The 23935-nt window shown below is 37.3% G+C and overlaps 1 protein-coding gene across 1 annotated transcript in view; it reads left to right on the top strand.

Annotated features, from left to right (window-relative positions):
- NAA15 (N-alpha-acetyltransferase 15, NatA auxiliary subunit) overlaps positions 1-22405 on the top strand; it is a 39414-nt gene extending 17009 nt beyond the window's left edge. The window contains exons 7-20 of the mRNA XM_074155315.1: positions 2195-2314; positions 2994-3089; positions 3226-3332; positions 3744-3816; positions 5189-5358; positions 6022-6174; positions 9038-9166; positions 11585-11798; positions 12951-13144; positions 15263-15371; positions 15955-16053; positions 16800-16943; positions 18057-18154; positions 20544-22405. Coding sequence (XP_074011416.1) covers positions 2195-2314; positions 2994-3089; positions 3226-3332; positions 3744-3816; positions 5189-5358; positions 6022-6174; positions 9038-9166; positions 11585-11798; positions 12951-13144; positions 15263-15371; positions 15955-16053; positions 16800-16943; positions 18057-18154; positions 20544-20744 — 1907 coding nt within the window. The 3' untranslated portion in view covers positions 20745-22405. The remainder of the gene's footprint in view (positions 1-2194; positions 2315-2993; positions 3090-3225; positions 3333-3743; positions 3817-5188; positions 5359-6021; positions 6175-9037; positions 9167-11584; positions 11799-12950; positions 13145-15262; positions 15372-15954; positions 16054-16799; positions 16944-18056; positions 18155-20543) is intronic.
- Positions 22406-23935: the final 1530 nt, after the last annotated feature.

Genomic DNA, 23935 nt, shown 5'->3' with positions numbered 1-23935 from the left:
TGCCCGTCATATTCTCCTCCCAGGTTGATAAGACACCAGTAGAGTGCAGAAATACTGTTCTCAAATTTTTGAGCTGATGGGTGTTACAGACAGATGATCCTGAGTTGTTGTCCTGAAACTCTCTTTGGGTAGTGTACCCAGACCCATGCTTTTATAGCTTTGATAGTGGTCCTGACAGGGAGACCACTTGCTGAAAGGGCAGAATCATCTTTGGCCAAGTAGAAGGCTTTTAATTATACTCAGTCACTCTTGCAGTGTATGGAAACAGGCTTTTTAGCTGGGTTAAAAAAACCCAACATAGGCTTCTGTTATTATATTACTATAATTCTAGCGTTTAATGCTATAAAAGAGTAATATAGTGTTGCATCTTATATCCCATACCTGGAGTTGCAGAGTGATAGAAGTTCATTCTTACAGCTGTATTAGCAGGTGCTCGTTTTCAGAGCATGCTCTGTTCTTCTTTTGCTTGATGCTTGTACAGTCCTTTGTGAAACTTCCATCTATCAAAGGTACTGTTTGTTCTTGGCCCACACTGGAATCTATTTGGATGATTGCTTGAAGCTAGGAGAAGAAATCTTTTTACTCTATAATATTACTCATGTAGATGTTGCAGCTAGCTCCCGATTCCTGCTAATGGTAATCTCACTGTCTTGCAAACAGGAGCCTAGGAATTGAGTAGTGACAGTATTGTGGAAAGTGTGTGGTACTTCCTCAAGGAAAATGATTGCAGATCACTTGCCGCTGTTGCTGAATATGTTACTTGGTTTGCATTGAAATGGATGTAGGGGTTACACTATCACAGACCATTTTCAGGCACAGTAGCGGGAGTTCTGAGGGTGGTTTTTTTTATGATGTGTATTTAATCTGAAAGATCTTTTGACATACTATGTGTTCTTAAGTTCTTGGTGGAGGTTTGAGGCTGGTACTGCAATAGGATTTTCAAATAGGACTTCACAAAAAAAAAAAGGCACAAAACCTTCTAGGAAGTTACCAGAAAAAAGGACAGAAATACTCTGCGGTCGGTGCACATTCAACAGGGTACAACAGATTAATTTTTTGGGGGCATAGTTCCTGTTGTGTTGTTTAGGTCTATCTTGGCTGCTGTGCATACTACTGAAGAGCCTGCTAATAAATGAGTGTTATCTACAAATTTTAAGTGCATGTGCAAAAGCTATTGTGGATGAAGAACAATTGAGAAACTGAAAATACTATTGGCATTTGTCACCATTGGATAAAAATCCTAACTTTCACCTCAGAGAAGTAATTTAGGTTTATTTTCCAGATTCTGTCATCTCAGTGAGTGACCTGTTGATGTTTTCCCTGGCATTAGATACTCCAGGTAGTCCGCAGGTTATCCTATCTGTGGGAAGCAGCATCTCTTGACAAAATTATGTCAGTTGTGTGACGTAGGGAGGAAGAGACATAATGCTGACTTAGATTTACCTCTTGAAAGCAGATGAGAAAACCTTGCCTTAATCTAGAATGACACTGTATCACTCCTGGTGTGTAAACTTTTAATGCCTAACGTTTGCCAATAGCAAAGCTTTGTAAAATATTGTTTCCTGTTGTGAAACGGGAAATTGACTTTCATTGCAACTCCAGCATCAACAAAGATGCTCTATACAGTTCTTAATCTAGACTTTACTTTTAACAGCTGTATCTTGTAATGAAGTGTCACTGAAAGGAAACTTGCTTGCAGAATCTTGAGAATTCATTAGTCAGATCAGTGGCTTGATTTATAACATTGAAGTAAGTTTTATGAAATACCAGACTGAAGAACCATTCTTTTATTTGCAGCTCTGCATTTTCAATTTGGTTTTCAAGATGCTACATACATGAAATACCATTGTCTGCTTTTAATTTGCCTTCTGTAGTAAAAACTGCACTTAAAGTAACCAGTCACTTCAGTAAGTGAGGAAAAAAAAACACGTGCATCTTGCTTTTAACATTAAATTTTCAAGTAAGTTTCAAGAGTTGCTGGCTGAGTTGTAGAGTCTTGGTTTTAATTGCACCTGTTGTCAAAGGAAAAGCGTATCTGTCAGCTAGTTTGTGATGCCACTGTGAACATGTTTTTCTAAGAAATTAGAATGTATATGGAGTTAAGGGTTATCTAATCTTTTCCTGTAGAGTGATTAACGTTACACTGCTTCATTATCTTGTTACCTTAATTTAAAACTTCTTGGATTTCACGCAGGAGAACTCCTGCTTCAGCTTGGCAGACTTGAGGAAGCAGTTGAGGTCTACAAAGGACTGCAAGAAAGAAATCCTGAAAACTGGGCCTACTACAAAGGCCTAGAAAAGGCACTTAAACCAGGTAACGATTTGATATGTTGTAGTAAATAAGCTGTTTCTGCACATCTGGAATTAATATATGTATCAAAAAAACTTGTATTGCTTTAAATTAAAAAACTATTATTTAAAAACATCCCCATTTTAAGTTTTGCCTGTTAGTGTGTACATACTGTCATAATGTTTTTTTTAAGAAAGGCTAGAAGTATTTTTTTGTATTGTTGTTATCCTGTCTTATTTAAAACCAAAACAACAAAAAAAAGCAGTAATCTCTGCGTGTTTGAAAGAAGAGAATTACTTCATAGAAGACAGTTAGAATTTAGAATTTTACTGCTTCCGTTATCTTAATCTTGTGTTGTAGATAATACAGGTTTTGGAAAAACAAGCATGATTCTCCTGAATGGTTTTCTTTGTTGAAGATTTTAGCAGAGCGATAAGGCAGGAACTCGTTCTAAGATGAGAGATAAGCAGTTAGTCTTCCAGTGCTGGGAGAGGAATATACAGATACTGAATATCTAAAATCATTTAGTACAACAGTTTTAAAAATAATCAAATGGAAATTAATGTTTAGCAAGTATATAGCCATTAGTTGCTATATATTCTGATTCTTTTTTTTTAACTAGATATAAATAATTTTCCCCTGACTCCCTTTCTTTCCTTGCCAAAAAGGAAGGGAAAAAGTAAACTGTAAAATTCTGTTCCAGCTAATATGATGGAGAGACTAAAGATCTATGAAGAGGCCTGGACTAAATACCCCCGGGGACTAGTGCCAAGAAGATTACCATTAAACTTTTTGTCGGGTAAGTGCATTTTTGCTGAGCAGGTAGTGATCAACACTTGTGTTTCTTAGATACTAATGTTTTAACAGCGTAAACAGTCTGCAATTGACCAGTAATGTGTGGTAAAACAAAATCAACAGGTCTTTTTCCTCTCAAGGTGAAAAGTTTAAGGAATGTCTGGACAAGTTTCTAAGGATGAATTTCAGCAAAGGATGCCCACCAGTCTTCAATACTTTGAGGTCATTGTATAAAGACAAGGAAAAGGTAGGTTTTCCACTCACTTTTTGCATGTTCTACCTCTTAGCTGTGATGTGTTAAAGAGCTGAAGGAAACTCTTCAGTGCTCACTCCCTCAGCACTGTTGTATGTTATGGCCTAGTATATCTAGAAAAAAATCAAGTACAAGCATACATAGCCTTGTGCCAAATTGGTAAATGTAGAAAACTAAGATTTACTAACTATAAGCTGCATGAAGGTTAACCATGGGAGGCTTGATCTTAATTTGTTAGAAAGAGAGGTGAGATTGAGTGCATTCCCACATGTATCGTAATTCAGGATATTGCAGAATTCTTATACCAGAAATAACTAGTTTGGGTAACACCAAGTAGTTCAAGTTGAAAAAAAATACCATCTTGGCAAAGATTTTTATTTTTTTTGTCTTGTGTTGCATGTGTAGGTGGCAATCATAGAAGAGCTCGTGATAGGTTATGAAACCTCTCTAAGAAGCTGCAGGTTATTTAACCCAAATGGTGAGTGCTAAGACTGTCACACTTCATGGAAGTAGTCCCTGGTGTAAGCATTACGTGGCCATTCAGAGGCAGGGAATCAGTGGGGAGTGAAGAAATTGAGATCATGGGTTTTTTTCCTCTTTTTCCCTAACATAGAACTGAACCACAGCCATCCTTAGAATGGATTTAAACTATCAAATACAAAGACTGTATTCAAAGTCTAGTCGTTTGTCCTAAAATTTTTTCCTGGATCCACAAATTTGGTCACCTCTTTTGCGTTTTGAGTTCAAGTATTCTGTTTTCAAGACTTGAGTATCATTGCCCAGGAAACTGAAATTTGAAAGCTATGTTAAATCTTTAATTCCAGAAATGTCAAACAAAAAGGAACAGATACTGACAGCACAGCTTCACGGGGAGGGAGTCTTTGAGCTTTTGGAGGGGGCTTGGTTTTGTGTTCTTGGGGCTTTTGTTTGAGAGTTAAAAAAACGTTTTCTCAATTTTGACTGACGGCTGTTTTGTTGTGCGGTTTGATTCTACACATATTGAATCCAAGCCTTATAGTCTCCTCTCTGCTAGCTTTGTGATGCTTTTTAGGCATTTGCCCAAGCGCTTCATAACAGAAAATCTCTGAGAAAAAACTTCTGCATAGAATATCAACAGAGCAATGTCTTGAAATTTTGGTAGATGGATTATAATGATGTAATAATCGAGATAGCATAAATGACAATACACATTAGAACTTTACAGGGTAATCCTAATTATTAATGACATTTTTATTGACGTTATAACTAGTTATTTCCCTGCTTTGCAGAAACATTAATGCAATACTTCATTATAAAATTTTCACCTAAGTTGCCTGTTAAACTTTTTCCTTGAATTTATTGCTATAGACTACAATAGAGCCACTTTGATACTTGTTTAAATTTGTCCAAGGCTGTCAAACACATCTGTGCTTTTCTGGTTTAAGGAAATGGCTTACTGGTATTTGAGTTCAATATTTGCTTTGATATTAAATTTCATTCAAATAAACAATAAAACAGTTTTAAATAAGAACTCTACATCACGCACTGTAGTCTTGCCCATCTGGCTGCCCTTATTAAGGGACTGGTTGGAACAAAATGCAGCTCCCTTCTCATCCACTAACACACTCTTCCTTTCCCGTAAAACCACAGTGTGAGTAGGGAACAGTATATGCTCAGGTCTTGTGAAACCATAGACTTAGAAGTTAATGGACTTACCTGGACCCAGGTGTTTGGAAACGTTCCCAGGTCTGGTGTGACAGCGGGATACAGATGCAGAGTTAACTTCAGTGGCTCTATTTGTAGCGCTCTGCTTCTGACATACTGTTTTAATAAACTGAACCAAAAAACTCCCTCCGGTTTTCTCCCTCCAGATGACGGTAAAGAAGAACCTCCAACCACTTTACTCTGGGTCCAGTATTATTTGGCTCAACATTATGATAAAATTGGACAGCCATCCCTGGCTCTAGAATATATAAATGCTGCTATAGAAAGTACTCCCACTTTGATAGAACTCTTCCTTGTGAAGGCAAAAATCTATAAGGTAAGTTTGACTTATTCTTAGTGATCAGAGGTTATTCGTTTGTTATGATGGAAGACTTTTACGTATGCTTAAACTTTCCTGTAATGTTTTTGATTTGAACATTGAACTGTTAAGCTTTTATTAAGCAAGACACATGGAGAATCCATGGAAACTTACTTAGTGAATTCTAGTGGATTTCTAGAGAAGGGTGTTGCTTGGCTACTTGAGTTTTTTACTGCACATGAATAAGCCCCTATGAAGGTTTTTAAGCCGATAAAGGACAAATATACCCCGCAATGTGAATTCTTAGTTTACAAGTATATTTTTCATATTAAAAATCACACTAATATGTTTAATTGATGTTTTAAATGTCTTCCACCTGTTCTCACCCCACTCCCCACTTTTTGAACTACTTGAAAACAATTTCTTAATTACATTATGGTATTGTATCAGAATGGGATTATCCAAAGTGTCCATTAGGCATTTTCAGGAAAAACGTCTAGTGCTGAATGACCTGTAATTCCATGAGGGAAAGTAATTTTTCTGCTTTTTCCTATAAAGATCTCTCATGAAGCAAGTTATGTATATAAAAATGTCTAAAAAATTAACATATTAAACAGTGAGTAGATGCAACATGCGTGTTTTACAATTCCTGAATCTAACTTGAGTTTCCATCTTTTTAAGCATGCTGGAAATATTAAAGAAGCTGCAAGGTGGATGGATGAGGCTCAAGCTTTGGACACAGCAGACAGATTTATCAACTCCAAATGTGCAAAATACATGTTGAAAGCAAACTCCATTAAAGAAGCAGAAGAAATGTGTTCTAAATTTACGAGGGTATGTTGCATTTAACTATAGCTTTTTTGAATAACATGGGCCTGATCCTTTGTGGAATAACTTTTTGTATTAACTTTCCACTCTCCTTTACTACAATCTTTAGGTCCTCTTTCAGAGCAACTATGATTGCTTGCTTCACTATGGTAGCCAATAGCAGGGTTTGAATTAGTCTTGGAAGAGCATGATTCCATAGTATTAAATGAAAACTCTAAAGCTTGGATTTGATCATTTTTGCCGGGTAGGAAAAAAAAAATGCCTGTTTGTCGTGGTTTCGGCTGAATTTACCAAAACTGGACCGGCAGATGGCCCTTCCCCCCCCTAAAAGAGGAGAGAGGAGGAGAAAGAGATAAGGAGATTCAGAAGTTTAGAATGAACTAAACTGCTTTAATGAAGAATTAATATTAAAATAATGAAATAGATACAAAACCGTATCAAGCTCCCAGGATGACAGTCACGTCACTGGCAGGCACTGGGAAGTCCCAGACTGGACTCAGTGACAAATGGGAACTGGATTCCAGCTCTGAAGTCAGGAACACCCGGATCGGGATCAAAGGCAGATGAACAGACAGAGTCCTCTCTGGACGTCGGCCATCGCAGGAAGGGGGTTGACGCTTTGATCCCTCAGCCTTTATACTGAGCATGGGGCAGATGGGATGGAATACCCCAGTTGGTCAGGTTTGGGTCACCTGTCCTGTCCACTCCTCCCCACTGATGTGACCCCTCTACGTTTTTTCCGTTTCCGACCCTCTAAGGGGGCAAATAACGAAATTGGCTGACCTTGGTTGTTATAGCAATAAGTATAAGCAAGGGCCTCCCTGCACACCGTTCCTTGGCATGGAGCACAAACATTGGTCTTATCATTCTGAGAACGAGCAGTTTTCTCCACGATATGCCGTTAATTTCAGAGAGTTAGAGGAGGCCTAGCTAGGAAGTAAAGTTACAGAACAGAAAATTGGTTCTGTTTTACTTCAAACCGGGACACTGTTTTAAAGATAACTTCTCAGAAAATTATTTTTTGAAAGTAGTCTTTGGGATAATGTTGATTCTATAGGATCCTTGAAAGATCTGATTAAGTTGCCCATGTCTCTTGTTTTCGAATGTTAATAGGTTAGAGAATTCAGACTTCTCTTGGAACAAAATTTCTGTGTGGCTGCTAGGTGAGAGGCTTTCTGAGATGTCTTCATTTTTGTGACCAAGCTTTCATCCCTAAGGCCATGTTTAAAAGTGATGAAGGGAAGCTGCAAATTCTTTTCTTTCCCCCCCCCCCCGGCTGCTTTCCCATGACCCATTAGCTGGCAGAAAGTTTGCATTATGCAGCTTGCTTAATTTCACGCATCAGTTTTTGTCCCTGCAGTAACCCATTCTGATAGGTTTGATGGTCTCCCAAGTTAGTTACTTTTCTTTAATTGACTTCTCTTGCTGTTATTCTTTCATAACTGAAAGTCAAAACAGCTCAGTGTAGTCTTCCCAGAATATTTGGCAAAAGATAGTTTTAGAATACTGGCGATATCTTTTATGCGTTGTCAGTGGGAGGCAGGCAACAAGCTACTGGGACCTACCTGCAGAAGTAAAGGCTTCTTTGCCTGTGGTCCTATTTTTCTCTTCTCTCTTGAAGAACAGGAGAGTAAGGTAGGTTGAACAGTCCGGGGTGGGTATTTATAAGGGGAAAGCTGAAGTATTTTGTGAAATGGAGGCTGTGTGCAGGCAAACATAGAGGGAGGGGATTTTCTATAAACTCAGTAGCCTGATGTGGAGTTTTAATGCAAAACTGCTATGAATCTAGGTTAATTGACCTCCCTCAATGCCTTAAGCAGCTTTAAGATGATGTCAAAAAAGCAAGCATACCAGTTGCCCAAAACTGAACTTTAAAAATATATAATCTTTTTCATCTTCTTTTGATGCTATGTCTAGTGCTCAAATACAAGCTTCTTAATGAAAAAACAATAATTAAGGAAGACCTAAATTAAGCCTACTGATAATGGAACTCACAGTTTTTTCTGATTTTTTTTTTTTTTTTTTTTTTTTTTTTTTAGCTGCCTAAATCAGCCTGGTTTGAAGACTGCCTTTCTCTCTCATTTGGGGCATTCTCCTTACCCTTCAATTTGAATATCATGTGTCCTTTCCCAGCTTTGGCTCTTGGCTGATTCTTGAATAGCCTGTTTTTTACAAGAGGAAAGTCAGAATGGCTGCATCCATGCCAAGTAGCTGACTTTGACATTAAGCTTGACAGGCATAAGTTCTACAGATCTGTGCAAGTATATATAAATACCAGATTTGAAAGACAACTGTAATCTCCTTTTCTGAATCAGAAGGTGTCAAAGCTACCAGTATTCCTTTTGCTTTGCCACTGCTCTCTAGTACTGATCACGTAAGAAAAAACCTATTACTACCGTCAGTTGCTATACTTGGCTCAATCAGCAGGTCTCTGGAAGACATCGATGGCAGTTTTAGTTAAAAAAAATCCTACAGATGTCTGTGTGATCCACATGCTAGAACTTTTTTGCCACTTTCCTTCGTGCTGTAATGTGTTATTCATGCACACAATACTAAAAGCCCTGAATGAGTGTCTCTCCTATCTTAAAGATGAGGAACTGTCACAGTTAAGTGGTCACCACCTGGCTATTCATTGTGTGTTTCTGATTCTTCCAGTAAGTGGAACATGAGCGAATTTTGGGTTTTTTCTAAGTTAATGAACAAAGCAAGTTCATCTTAACCGTGGTGTTTCTGACTTTGAGGACTCCAGTTTTGAAACTTAGCATTGTCTTGATAGCCTCTTGTGCTTTTAATTAGAACAAGATAAAAGAAACGAAAATTAAATTGAATGAGACTTATTTTCTTTTTATAATGCTGTTTTTGCTTTTAGGAAGGAACCTCGGCGGTAGAGAATTTGAATGAAATGCAGTGCATGTGGTTTCAGACAGAATGTGCGCAAGCTTACAAAGCAATGAACAAATTTGGAGAAGCACTTAAGAAATGCCATGAAATTGAGAGAGTATGTATCTAGTTAAACTGCCTAGGTTGGAGAACACTGGCTTAAGTTTACTGTCCTAACATGTTTCCTTTCTGAGCAGTAAGAGTATACTTCATGTAGCTTCAGGAGAGATTTTGTTTCATGTTGGCTACTGGCAAGTTGATTAAATTGCTTTTCCTCCTAAAAATTCTGTTGTAAACTGTGTATTATAAAGACATTCTATAAAGTCATTTGAAGATCCAGGAAAGAACAGAAAACTCTCAGAAATAATCCTATTTTTGGCAGAGTACATAAAAATAGGTATTTGGTTACAAACCAAGAGTGTGTGTACTGTTAAGTTCAAAAAGAACGTGACTGAGCTGACAAGCCCAGCATTAAAGTAAAGGACAGATGTTGCCTTGGTTATTGTTAAGCCACTGTATTTTAGAGGAAGAGAATAAATGTAAAAACTACCAAAAATACTAAAGATCTCCTTTTTAAAAAAAAAACAAAAAACAAAACACCACAAAAAACTAAGCTACAGTCTAAAAGGAGCTATTAGAAATATAAAGACTTTGTAAAGTAGAAATTTTATTCAAAAAGGGGGGGAAACTTGCACATTAAATGCAGATCCATAGTGAGGCAAACAAAAAAATTGGATGCACAACTTCTAAGAAAATAAGTATGAGTTGTTTTGTTGTTTTTTTCTTTATGCACATCAGGTTCTAGGAAAAAGACCAGACAACTGAGGGTGTAAATTAAGTGCTCCAAGAGGAGAACTTAGCGGGAACTTGACTATTTGCAAATAGAGAGGCTTAAGAACACTTCAACACTGATGCTTTTCTGCAGAGGGGACCAGTCTGTGGAATATTTTCAGATTAGAACAAATTAACAAAGTGATCAGTCAGAACAATATTCTGTTCACACAAATTCTTTAAAAGAATTTGCGTAAAATCCTTTTAAAAGAGTTTGTGTAAGAAATGACTAGTCTTGTAAATTGTCTTGGGTACCAGAAGGGGTCAGCAAATGAAGAGCTGACATAGGCCACCCTAAATAACATTTTTAATGAATTAATTCGCTAAGTTTAATTTATATATTGGCCTCATTGATTGAAGGTGTAGTAAAGATCAGAAATAAAGATCAGAAATATTGTATTCAGAAACCACCAACAAAGCTTTTGTAAGAAAACAGCAGTGCCTCTTAAATCTTTTAGAGGTGCCAGTTATGCTTCAGGCAATCTAGTTGGTAAAATGTGTTCTGGATTTCAGAAACACTTTTGATGTCATCCTTCACACCATAAAGGCTCTAAACTGTCTCACGGATTTAATAGCTGGTTCACAGCTGGGAAAACAGAGTAGGAGCAAATAATCAGCTTTGATAAGAAAAGGAGTTTATCGTGGAGATGACTAAGGCATCTCTCCAGGGTCTCCATTGTTTGCTGTATCGATAAATGATCACAGAAAGAGAGTGAATAGTGCAAGGACAGCACTTGCACTGTCTCAATACTAAATGATAAAATGACACATGAAGTGTAATGTTCAACAGTGAAGTTGGTAAAGGAGGGACAAGAAGAATTCTTTGGCTGTACATAAGTAGTAAAAGGTCTTACATGAATTATTGCTGCTCAGGAAGGAAATCCTGGAACCTTTATAAACAATGCTGCAAAAATGTCTGTGTTGGTGTGGAGCAGCAGTCAAAAGGACAGTGTTGGGAATTAAGTGACTAATGCAGTAGTACTTTCCTTCATTTATATAAATCTGTTGTACTGTTTACATCCGAGTATCGCACCTCCTTAAAAATACAATAGTAAAATATATGCCATGGAGAAACTTTGATATGAAGTGGTTGCAATTAGCTTGTCATGCTTGCTATTTTATCCTCAGCTTTGACAAGCAACAGCTGAGTTTAGGATAAAGTTGTGTGAGATCGTAAGTACATGGAGAAGTTGAAGAGGGGAATGACTTTTCACTACTTCTCAAACAAAAGCAAGGGGACATCAGGTGACAATGAAGAAAGCGGATCTTGACCAAACGCAAATGCTTTTTCACACTACATGTGATTTAAGTGTGGAATTCATTGCCACAGTATTTAATGGAAGTCAAAATTATACTTTTAACTGAAAAAAATAGGAAGAGCTCATAAAAGAAAAAAATCTTCAAGTGCTGTTTAAATAAAATGAATGTAGAACCTTTGTCCCTTAAACTGCAAATTGTCAGAGGGTAGGTACTGTTCAGAGATTGTGAAATGGGTAAATTTTGGTTCTCACCAAAGATGCTTTCTGTTCTTTTCACTACAGCTTTATTTTTGGAATTGTTAACTTACATTTCTGAAAGTTAGGGTGTATTTGTTAAACAGAAGGCTTTTACTAAATTGTTCCTTTGGGAGGAGTGTATTAGAAAAGTCAAAGTTAGTATCTGATTGTTAATACTTGCAAAATAATATTATGTTATGTTGTGTTAGCATTTTGTAGAAATCACGGATGACCAGTTTGACTTTCACACATACTGTATGAGGAAGATTACCCTTAGGTCTTATGTGGACTTGTTAAAACTAGAAGATGTACTTCGGCAGCATCCATTCTACTTCAAAGCAGCACGAATTGCCATAGAGATATATTTGAAACTTCATGATAATCCCTTAACAGATGAAAATAAAGAACACGAGGCAGATACAGGTATTCAACCCTCAGGATTTATTAAATACTCAGTTGATATTTTATGAAGATCCAGCATTCTTAGAGTTATCAACTGTAATAGCCAAAAATAAGAGTTTTGTCACAACTCAAAGTAGGCAAATTGTAACTTGGCCTTAAATTAACACATGGTTTTATTATAGTTATTATAAAACAGTGATGGTTTCTGTAGTCACAGTTGTAATTCTTAAGTAAAAACATGTTTGTGTTATGAAAAGCCTGAGAAAACATGGAGTTCTCATAGCTGTTAGTCCATGAAATAACCAGTTGAAGCGGGTGCACTTGGTGGTAGCTCTTTCTAAGCATTTTACCAGTACGCTAAAATTTGACAAGGTAGCAACTTAAATTTTATCGTCTTTGGTTTCTGATGTAAAAATAATGTTTAAATCCAACAATTTCTTTTTTTTTTTTCATCTCTGGTTGGAGAGCAACTTAAGTGATTATGGCTTGGGGCACCTCAAATGGTATGAATAGAGGCTATTGAATCCTTCAAGAGGAATTTGTCAAGCTTTAATATTTAAATTTAAATATTTAATATTTCTCATCTCAGTTAATTTGTGTGGCTTCAGGTTCAAATTAAGACAAGTAGAAGTGTAGTAGAATTTCTTGTAGCCACTTTGTGATGTGTTTTAAATTAATTCACCATGCCTTAATGGGAGGGAGGAGAGGATCTGAATATGAATCAAATGTAAAATGTCTGTAGGGCATTAAAAGCAAAGCTGGAACTGTCTGTGCCAAAGTGTGACTATTTCACCTTATTTTTGTTAGATCATTTGATTACTACATTAAACATAAATTGTGTGGTGTAACACCTAAGGAATAAATCAATGTGTATTGGTGTGCACTTTTACTCCTGGCGCTGGATTTGTGGAGTCGTGCAGTAATTACTTTGTCCCACCTTCAGCACGTTACACTATTGTTCTAGTTCCTGTTGCCCTGATCTCACAAAGGAATTTGAATTATGAAGCAGCAGCGTAGACTGTAAAATAATCTAAAATAAACTTTTACAAATGTAATGGCAGTATTACTAGTTAGTAGATATGGTTTAAAAAAGATGATGGTATCTGACAACTGATTGAGACTGTTAATATTAGACATCAACATTGTCTGGTTTTGCCCTTTGCGTGTGTACAGCAAATATGTCTGACAAGGAGCTAAAGAAGCTACGAAATAAGCAGAGAAGAGCACAGAAGAAAGCACAGCTGGAGGAGGAGAAGAAGAATGCTGAGAAAGAGAAGCAACAAAGGAATCAGAAAAAGAAGAAGGACGACGATGATGAAGAAATTGGAGGACCGAAAGAAGAACTTATCCCTGAGAAATTGGCAAAGGTGCTTACTAATGTAATAATAAAGTCATAGAAATTTCTAGAAAAGTTAAAGTGAGCACACATACAATTTGAAAGCCATTCAGGTAGCTTGCTTAATTTTGTATGGCTTCTCTTCGCAGGCGGCATTTTAAAAAGAATTCTTTTCTAGGGATAGTCTGTTTGATGTGCTGTCAGTAATGTGATGAAATCAAAGGTTTTGTGTCTAGTTCTCAAAGGCAGTGGTTGAAGTCATAGACGTTTGCTACAGGTGGAATTACCTTCATGTGTGTATTGCACTAACTTGTTGATTATACCCTGTTTCTAGTTGATCGGATGGAAGTCTTTTATTCTGTATGTAAGGTGATTATCATTCACTCTTTATGTCCCATAATAATTTTTTACTTATTAAGCGTAGAGAACCTGTGAAAATGGAGACATTGAAACACTGAATGCTTTAACAGCATCTGTTTGCATTTGTTTTGAATGAGGGACGTGGGGGAAAGGATAAAGCAGCTGTTTGGAAACAGCAGTATACTAGACTGATGGATTTTGAGATTTGAGTTGCAAGCGGTAGAGATATATAAAGGGGAGGTGACCCAGAAGACTGTTCTCGTGCTAGAAGTTGTACCTGTAAGGAGCAGGAAAACACTGAAAAAACGTAGGGAAATATAATGAAAAAATATAGACTGAAAAATTAATTTTTAGTAATCGTATTATCATATCCAAGTACTGATCGATACGGTATTTGGTGTTTTTCACATTACACATATAATGAAAGTTATTGGCTCTTGGGGAAATTATATTTGAAAGCTGAGGCAGTGAACTTCACTCTGTAGGCAGGAAGCAAGTGACTTTAAAAACTTGACTGGTCATTTAAGAATATTGTTGGTATTCCCATTGTTTAGCTCACTGGTTGCAAGGAGCAGCACTCTAACTGCAGCGCTAGTTAAGATTGAAATGGTCACCATGGCACGTATTGAAATTGAGCTCGAGTAGAGGGATGTCATGGAATATCCCAGGGAAATCTAGGCAGTCCCCAAGATTATAGGGAGTAGTTGCAGCTGCATAATGCATTCCTTTAGCTAATATTCCCTAATTATATTCCAAATTTAGTATCGGAATCATGATATAGACACTTCCAAATTCAGTTGGTTCCCAGTGCCAGAAGACTATTTCTGACACAGTTGGTCACTTGCAAGCAGTTTTCCTGCAACAGTTGCCCCTATATTGCTTTGGTGGGTGTGTAGCTTTGGCATTAAAGGCATGGCTTTGAAATCTGTTCTATTATAGGTTCCAAATAGTTTAGTTGTGACTGATGTATGCAAAGTCTTAAAAGCACATATAAATGGTGCATTTTTTTTAATGAAAACTGCTGTAGTATATGGTTAGCAGGAACTCCATAAGGTCCATCGTTGTCTTCAACTCTGTTATTTGCAATGAAGAGTATTGCTTCAACATTGCTAAATTGTTACTGACAGACAACAATTAAATTTTGTATTTGATGCTTAGAGAGTAGCTTATACTTGTGAAAAAGTAAATCTGAAGGACAACAGACAGTTCTTGTCTGAATTATCCCTCACCTCTAGATGCAAGAGATCTGTCTGTAAAGAGTCCTGGCACGGAATTAATTTGTGTTAAAGATGTCCATTTACTGGATTACACTAGCTAAGACCATGATCGATATCTAGTTACTTCAAGCTTGCTGTTAATATCTTTGGCTGGGAATGTCACCATGACTTGGCAGCTTTTGGGAACCTGGCTGAAGTTCACATGAACAGACTGTCATGGGCATAAAGTAGTCGTTTACCAACACCTCAGGCACACCCTGCCCATTACAATGCAGGTTCAGCTGCGGCTGTATTTACTACTAATGTATGATAGAAAGCAAAGCTTGTAGCTCTGTAGGAAAATGTGATTTGTAACCATCACAAAGTTATTTTTTAGACATGACAGTCTGTGTTTTAAACACTAATACTAAGTGAAAGATGCAAAATTTGTAACATACGAGGTTCTAAGCATCTTTTGCATTGCATTATAAGAGTAACTCTGATGTGACTCAGAATTAGCTAGTTCTGTTGTTATGGAGTTACGAGGTTTAAACTTTGTGACTTAGTTGTGTGTTACTTCCTTGTACCTGTAGGTTGAAGCACCTTTGGAAGAAGCCATTAAATTTTTAACACCCCTGAAGAATTTAGTGAAGAACAAAATAGAGACACATCTTTTTGCCTTTGAGATTTATTTTCGAAAAGGTAGGTGAGAAAACTAATGAAAGCAATTTGCAGTTCTTAAAGATGTGTATCAGAATCTAAGCAGAAATTATTGATGAGATGTGTTGACAGGGACTGACCCCTCCCACTTTTCATTGGACCAAAACCTCAACCACGAGCAGTGAAAAAACAAAATTTGAATATTTGTTGATTATCCACTTTCTTTGCCGTGTTTAAAAATCTGTAAGCAATAAGACTGACTATAGTTAATTCTTCCAGCTTGCATTTGCTATAGTTATTTGTTTCATCTATAGTTTGCAGAACTACACGCTGTAAAGAAGTGGTTTATACTTGCTAATGACAACTGGTCCTTTGATACACTTTTGAATTCTTCTATCAGTTAAATATCATTCTTTAAGAACTTATTATGTTCAAATTTACTTCTAGTTTAACAGGCTTAATTCACTGGTTAAATAAACACATTGTAGAAAAAATGGCTGTTGCAGTACACTCAGTTTTTATTTATTCTGATCGTTGTAATTTCAGACACTAAATACTCCTGCAACATAATGCAGTGAGTTCCAACCACAGGTTTTTGACCACTTGCCAACACTTTCTTTTCCAGAGAAGTTCCTTCTGATGCTTCAGTCTGTGAAGAGAGCATTTGCTATTGATTCTAGTCATCCCTGGCTTCATGAGTGTATGATTCATCTCTTTAGTAGTGGTAAGTATCTGTTTGATATGACTTCATCTGTACATGCTTCCAGATGATGCCTAGCCCACATTCAGTCATTGATTTTTATTTTATAGACTGTTAGCACAATTAATTCAAAATATTTAATACACATATTAGAAAGCTTTTTAAACAGTTGATTCATGCTAACATCAAGTATGTTTATTAAATCCAGCTGCAGTCATGATAGTTATTCCAACAAGTATTAGTAAGTCTTTTTAAGACTGTGGGTGGTATGGTGAACTCCTGAAAGAGTGAGCGAGTGAAGAAATGGAAACTGCAGAGTGAAGAGTCCAGCTTTCCTGCTGGCAGCCTGTGTCAGCGTGTGAGGAAGAGACTTAAATTATGTCCGTTTTGTTAGAAGGTTGGAAGGATTCTCTCCCTTCCCTTGCCCCAAAGGTCACCCTTCGTGTTGGTGGCTACAGAATAGATAATGTTTAAGAACAGACTTCTATGACATCAATCTTTGAGCCTAATGTATTTTAATCAGTAAGAGGGAGAGGGTATTGGAGTAAGATGGCTTTGGCTTTTTCTAAGCATCAGAAAACTGTCACAGTCAAGCTTTTTGCAACCAGATGCAGTTATTTACCTTTTCAAATGTCATGTATCTTTGAGATTTTTTAAAAAATTATATTAATAATGTAAACATGACAAATATTAAAATAAATGCATAAAGTAGACTTTGTTGTGATTACCTGTGCTCACCTCTATTAACCTCTTTTTTTCCAATTCAATAGTGTCTGAAAGTAAGGATCTGCCTGATGCAGTTAGAACAGTGTTAAACCAAGAAATGAACCGACTTTTTGGAGCAACTAATCCAAAGAACTTCAATGAAGCTTTCCTTAAAAAGAATTATGATTCACTACCACATAGGTTATCAGGTATTTTTGCCTTTATCTTTTTTTTTGCCCTGCTTCTGTATTTTCTGTGCTTATCTAGCAGTGACATCTTAGTATCAGTACCAGTAATGTAAAAACCCCTCTTTCCATCAGAAACGCTCTTCTCTTGGTTTGTGCTTTTGTGATGTGACAACCAGGTTGTCTGTGGTTTTCTTTGATTTTTTTTTTTTTTTTTTTTTTTCTGTATGCTGCTAAAATACCAACTTTTGGACCCCTCTGCCCCGTTTTTCTTTCTGATGCATGCTGAATGTATTGTAAGACTGTAACTTGTATTCAATGCATCTGAAATAGCTTGTGTGAGCTGTGGTATGTGAAGTAGTATTTCCCAGTTGCAAAGTTGGTTTTTATGCTTGAATTTGAAGAGGCTGACCGCCAAGAGAAGCGCGCTGAGTGCTCAGCAAGCCGGGTAACACCCAGAGCTATTGGTGTGCCTAACAAGAGGAGCTTAGATGGTGCTGGTTACCTGTTAGGAAAGGCTGTCTGTCACTAGTGACCACATATAACAGCAGGTACCACATGGGAAGCAAGATGTAAACCACCCGGGGGGGCAGCATTACTGTTGTGGCTCAGTCTGGGCTCAGACCCGGCCACAAAAAGCAGTGAGTTTATTTACTCTCACATCTTCTCTGGCATCAAGTCCCTTCAACATCTGTGCCTTGGGACTCAGAATTGTGTCCTGGTTGTCTCCTGACACCATATTGTAACGAGAGCTCTGTGGGCACATCTCTTCTCTGCCCTGGTTTCTGCGCTAAGGAGATGTGAGGAGTGGTGCTGGAGGGAACTGTGGTGTGTTGCAGCAGGTCTGATTTGTTATCTTCACTGCCTGGGATTCCACGGTACACTGCAAAATGCTCCTGCCCTGCAGTATAGACAAGGCCTATTTGTTTTAATGCTTTATCTAGCATTGAATGCTAGACTTAAAGCTACCCTTCTACTTGCTCCGGTGTCAAGCTTTAATGCTGCAAGTGGTTCCATTGTGAAGTAGTACTGTAGAGTTCAGTATCCCTTCTTAGTCATATTATCTTTATTTTATGTTTGTATACAAGATGTTTTTGGTCATCCACTGAGTGATGAAGCTTATTTTTCTTCCCATAGCTGCCAAAATGATGTACTATTTAGATCCTTCCAGTCAGAAAAGGGCAGTGGAGCTGGCAATGACCCTGGATGAATCCCTCATTAACAGAAATCTTCAGGTAACAGATAAATTATATATAAATTGTAAACAACTTCTGGTATATCTATGGAAGCTTTATGCAAGTTACAGAGGTAAGAGGAAGCTGAAATGATTGCTGTGACTTATGGTAAGAAGGTTGGGTTGTCATGTGAGAGAAAGGGGTATCAGCTTCGTCTGAAGTGTTTAGTGCCTTTTTTGTACATTTAACTTAATCTAGTTTTGTCATAATACGGAAAATAGCTATCTAGCACTAGAAACCATGTTATTGCTGCAGGTGGTGGGAAAGCTTATTAAACACTGCAGAATTCACACAGCAAAAGATGCTAAAGCTCCCCAATAAGAAAAGATTGTAGTCTGTCCGAGCTTTAGCTGCTACACAGGTGAGTGTTCACAAGAAAAAGATTCACTTAGGAGCGGCTCAGACTCTGTGAAAGCTTTCCATATTCATCCCCTTGCAAGCTGTGTGAATTATCTTAGTTTTAATAAAAGGTGCATGTGTACATTTTGGCCTTGGTATGTAGTTAATTAAAAAGCTTGCCAAACTTTGAAATTTTGCTCCATTCTGGTGGTGGTGGAATAATCCCCTGTGCCACTGCCACCGTGCCCCGTTCCCCCACCTTCATCTGGGAAAGCGATCAGTTCTGATTTGTAATTCAAAGTATTTGAGAGAAGATAATTTATTTTTTTTAGTATCTTCAAATGTTTCTTATTAAAAAGCAATAAATAGTAAAAAAACCCCATGTTTAATATGGACCGCAAACTGGCAGAACCTTACTTGACAAGGCAGAGAAGGAATAAAATATCTCTTCTAGTCTTTTCTAAACTATTTCTGTATCCTGGTCAAACCGTTTGCCTTTGGTGTCACTTTAAGTATTTGTTTTGTTTTTTTTCTGTTACTGTTTGAGCAGTCTCAAAAAGCTTAAGATAGATTATCAGTAGATATAGAAAACAAAAATTTAATTGCCTTCAACAGCATTCTTTTTGCCTTGTAGCTGTGTTTTTTACCTGAGTGGGATTCTGACAATTGGACTGGGGAAAGATTAAAATGTAACCAGAAAAGCTTGGTTCCTTTAGAGGCGCTATCTTGGTAGGACTACAAGAAGCATTTACTTAACAGCGTATAAAGATGATATACGCAGCATTGTGATAAAACTGGAGAAGTTCAATTTAAGCATTCTTGGTGCCAACATAAAGTAAGAGTTGGATTTCTACTGAACTTTTAGATGGGAAATTGAAAGTGCCCAAAAATAATGAGAATCCAGAGGAGTCTAGAAATTCATTGAAAGGCATTCTCTTGTGCAAAAAGATCAAATTTATTACATTTCATTTTAGTAAAGACCATCTGTCTCAGGGCACATTGCGTGCATAAATATAGGTATATTTGACCTTCTGTGGATGCCAGTGTCACGAAGAGGTAATGTGAGGAGGAGGAGTTGTTGAAGAGAACTTCAGGAGGACAGAGCAGTTAATCTCAATACGCAGAACAAATAAAAGCTATAGTAAATAGAGAAGTGGAAAAAGACGAGCTTACTATGCTAATGCTCGCATACGCAGCACGGATGGATGCTAAATACTGGCGGGCTTTAGTGAAGCTCAGTAAGCTGGTTTCTCATGTTTAGAATGCAAGTTGAAGAAAACAAAACAGGAAATGTCCTTTTTCCTTTCTAAATCATGAACAAAAATGGATATGAAACTGCAGATATATCAGAAGGATGTGATTATATCTGAGTAATTTGATTCGATTCACTGGTTACAGACATACTTCAGTAAGTCACGTATCCTTAAATGTAAAAACGTTTGGTTTTTTTTCCTTTACCAGAAATGTTTTCCCATGTAATTGTGGTTATTCAGCTGATGCTATTTTTACATTTTAATTATATTGCACAGTTCTTCCAATTCTATCTGAAAGCATGTTCACAAAAGTCATTATTAGGAAATTATATATTCTGGATTCATTGTTTTTATTTATGAATGCTAAAATTCAAACGCATGTTACGTATTGCTGAAATGTTCATTGTATCCCAGGATTGGGGGGCAGAGGGGAGCTGTGCACCACAAACCCAAAAAACACATTTAGTTGCAAGTAAGCCTGGTTCTTGGTCGCCAAGCTGTAAGAATTGGTATTTTTTTAGGAAAATAAGGAACAGGTGACAAATGAGTATTTTAATTTTCAGTTAAGATTTCTAGCTGTTTTTTAAATGCCTTTTTAAACTGCATTATTTCAAATCAGACCACACGGGTATTTCATGTTGTGTCTGGCTCAAAAAAAAAAAGTCATTTGATATTGGTAGAAACCTGAAAACAATACTTGGAGCTTGTTTTCGTTGTAGTATTGTATTTCTGGTTTGTGAGTGTTGAGATGACTGTTTAAGAAACCGTAACACTTCTTTATTTTTCTCTCTAATTAGACTTGTATGGAGGTATTAGAAGCTTTATGTGACGGTAGCCTTGGAGACTGTAAAGAAGCATCTGAAACTTACAGAGCAAATTGTCATAAGCTTTTCCCTTATGCTTTGGCTTTCATGCCCCCTGGATATGAAGAGGATATGAAGATCACAATTAATGGAGATAGTTCTGCAGAACCTGAAGAACTGGCCAATGAAATATGAACAACTTTATTGGAAAAAAATGACATTGGACCATATCTGGTGTATAATATTTTTGTCACGCACCTGCTGAATTGTTCTAACTTACACAGAGAACAGAAGGAAAAAAAAAAAGTGTTGCCTTCAAATAGTTTTACTTTTTTTTTTTTATATCCTGCTGACAAAGTATATATATAAAATATCTAACATATTACTGGATATAGGTTGTTCGGTTTCTTAAAAATTAAAAGCTGCTAAAATTGAAGAAAAAAAAACCCTTCTCCTTACCTACCTACCCATGTTTTTAAACTAATTTATATTAAATCTGGAGGCGTATAGCCCTCAGAGCAGGTGTGTGGCAGAAATATTACTTTAAATTTGTCTTGTGAGATTACTGTTATCTCAGACAGCAAAAACGCTGTTTTAGCACTGGATTCTTTCACTGAGCACAAAGAGTTGTTGGGGCTTTAGCATCTGACTGATTTTGATACGGGGATGATTCTGTCCATAGGAAGTACGCAATGTGAATCAGAATACACAGAGAAACCTGCAACATACGTGTTATGTTGTGGATGCTGGGACGTATGGATATCAGGCTGAATTAAGAAACATAGTGTGTTCAATAAGCTTGTTGTGTCTCTGAAATTCACTGTACACGATCAGTTTGGTGTTCTTGCACCACAGTTTTTAACTGAAGGAACCAGTTAAAACTCTCTCTCTCTCTCTCTTTGAAATAAACTTGGGGGGTGGGGTGGGGAGAATCAACATTGCTGTTCTTGAGATGAACCTATCAGCGTAGGTTGGCCAAACTTTTTAAAACTGTAATGCAAGAACCAAATAAAATTATGCACTGTGATGTGGCACCAACTAATTAGAAAGATAGCATGCATTTTTTCATGTAGAGTGAAAAGAAAATGAGAACATACTATGGCTTGAAGTTGCAAAGAGGAGAACTCCTGACTACCATTTTGACTGATCAAGAGACTAATAGTTTAAAACCTCAGCAGGCCTTGTTCACGTTATGCAGAATAAAAAAAAAAAAAAAAAAAGTGCTGCAGTTTAGATACCTCTGGAACTTTTCCACAGTGTCACAGGTTTGTAATACTTGAAGCCCTACATTTCTAAGAATATATTTCTTGCTCAGTTGTTTCAGGCAAGCCCAAGACTTTGTAACTTTTAAGGGGCCCAAGATTTTTTTTCAATAACAGACCAGCTTCTTATTCCTGCAGTTACAGATGTAATTTCCTTTGTCAAACATAAGGTACCAAATATAATGCAATAAAACGTTTTGAAAAACAATTGTGTGAATATTTAAACCAATCTCTGTTGTACTTTGAAAATGAATGGGTTCACTAGAGTGCAGCTCAGGGTTGGCTTACTGTGCTGTCCAGTTACGCTAATAATGTCACTGCTGATGGGTGGTTGTTGAGTATAAAGTGCAAATGCATTATATGTAAATATTGAATGTCTGGGAAGTTCTATAACACAGAATGCTTTACTACTTGGCTTTTAAGTTCCACCAGTGTTACGTTGAATTTTATTTTCCAAGTCAAGCTTCAGTCTACAAGTCTACTGTGTTAATAATATAGATAAGTGCTCAAATGGTTTGGTTTTTGTTTTTTTTTTTTTTTCAATAGGCTCCTCATATAAAACAGAGCAGAAAATAAACTACAGCTTATAAAGTGAGTGCCTTCTTTGCTGCAGGAGTTCAGTTACAGAGTATCTGTTGTGTAGATACACAGCCTTCCTCTTCCACATCATGGAATTCAGTGATTGACATGTACAGTTAAGAAATCCAGGAAGACTTATTGGCGTTTGTAGTTTTCTAACTGTCAGAAGAGCAGGTTTTTGTTTCTTGTATATTCAGCACCACTTTCTTTTCATGGTTAGACTATTGTTGTGTACGTTTTCAGTGTAGTTCATGTCGGAAATGTAAGTTGTATTGCTATATTTGTATATTTAATCTGCTGGGCTTTTAGGGACTAGAATACCTATGGAGCCTTTAATTGACTCTGGTATTTATGTCTAGTTCTCAGTCTTTTCTGCAGCCTGAGATACTTGGACTGCATGTCTTCTGCAACTACTGAAGGTGGTTCAATCTTGCCTACACAAGCTATGAGCTTTTGGCCTTGCCTCTGAGTATTGCTGCCGTTTCCTTGGCTTCTGATGCTTAGCTGGAGGCAGATGAGTGCTCACTCTTTTTAACAGATTGTGAATTACATCAAGCAATTTTTGTTTTTCCGAATTCTGGTCTTCTTGGGTGCTGCCTATAAATGGGATTATTTCCTTTTTCACCGCCTGTTTTTGTGTTGAAATAGATAAACTAAAAGCAAGAAGTTACTTGTTATCTTTCATTATGCAAGTGGGAAAGGATATTTCTGTGGGCCTTCCAGAAGCCTCCATCTACACATCTGTTGCGGTTTCCCCCAAAGACACTTCTTCATAACCTTGCTGAAAGGCATCCCTAGTGCTTCAGAGATGATGCTTTCGGATTAAAGAGGTTCCTCATCCTCTTCCAGAAGACTGCAGTCCCAAGAAATGAAACTAAGTCAAGAGTTTACCTGATGAAGAAGGTTCTTTAATTGGCGAAGGATTTGTTATTCCTTCATCTTTGCATCGCTCCTGTTAGATGCAACCCCAGCTTCTGCGGAAGAGGTTTTTAAGAGCTGGAAATGAAGTTACAGTCCCATGCAATGAGTCTTGCGAAGTAGTAGCACAGTGTCATGCTACAGTGAAAACTTCCCTTTGCGTGCCGAGATCCAAAATTGTAATCATTGGTGCTCAGCTGCCAAAGCAGGTGAGCAGGGATTGCAGTCATGCTCAGAGTGACCTAGGACATCATTTATGACATTATTTGGTTTGATTCTTCATGATTTTCACGGGAGAAGGATGTCTGCACCATCAGTGGAGCCACTGGTGATGACGTATGCCATGGATATCTTTCCTGGGAGGGGGGAAAAAAAAAGTTCAAACAACAAGTTTTCTCTAGATAGAGACCGTAGGCGGTGCAAATGCACATTGCATGAAGCAATGCCAGAGTCAGAAGTGGACTTAAATTGTAAGTAACGGAAAGTGGTTCTTTGGCCCAAGACGATAGGTGAGGTACTCACTTGATCCATGTGGAGACCAGAGCGTTCAGACTTGTGGTACGTGTGAACAAACAGGTAAAATAGTCTCAATATGATCGATGCAGTAATTCATTTCTTTGCATCTTA

This window comes from Numenius arquata, chromosome 10 (genome assembly GCF_964106895.1).
Source record: "Numenius arquata chromosome 10, bNumArq3.hap1.1, whole genome shotgun sequence".
Lineage (NCBI taxonomy): Eukaryota > Metazoa > Chordata > Aves > Charadriiformes > Scolopacidae > Numenius > Numenius arquata.
Note: the sequence above shows the minus strand (reverse complement) of the source record. Positions and strands in the feature narration are given on the sequence as shown.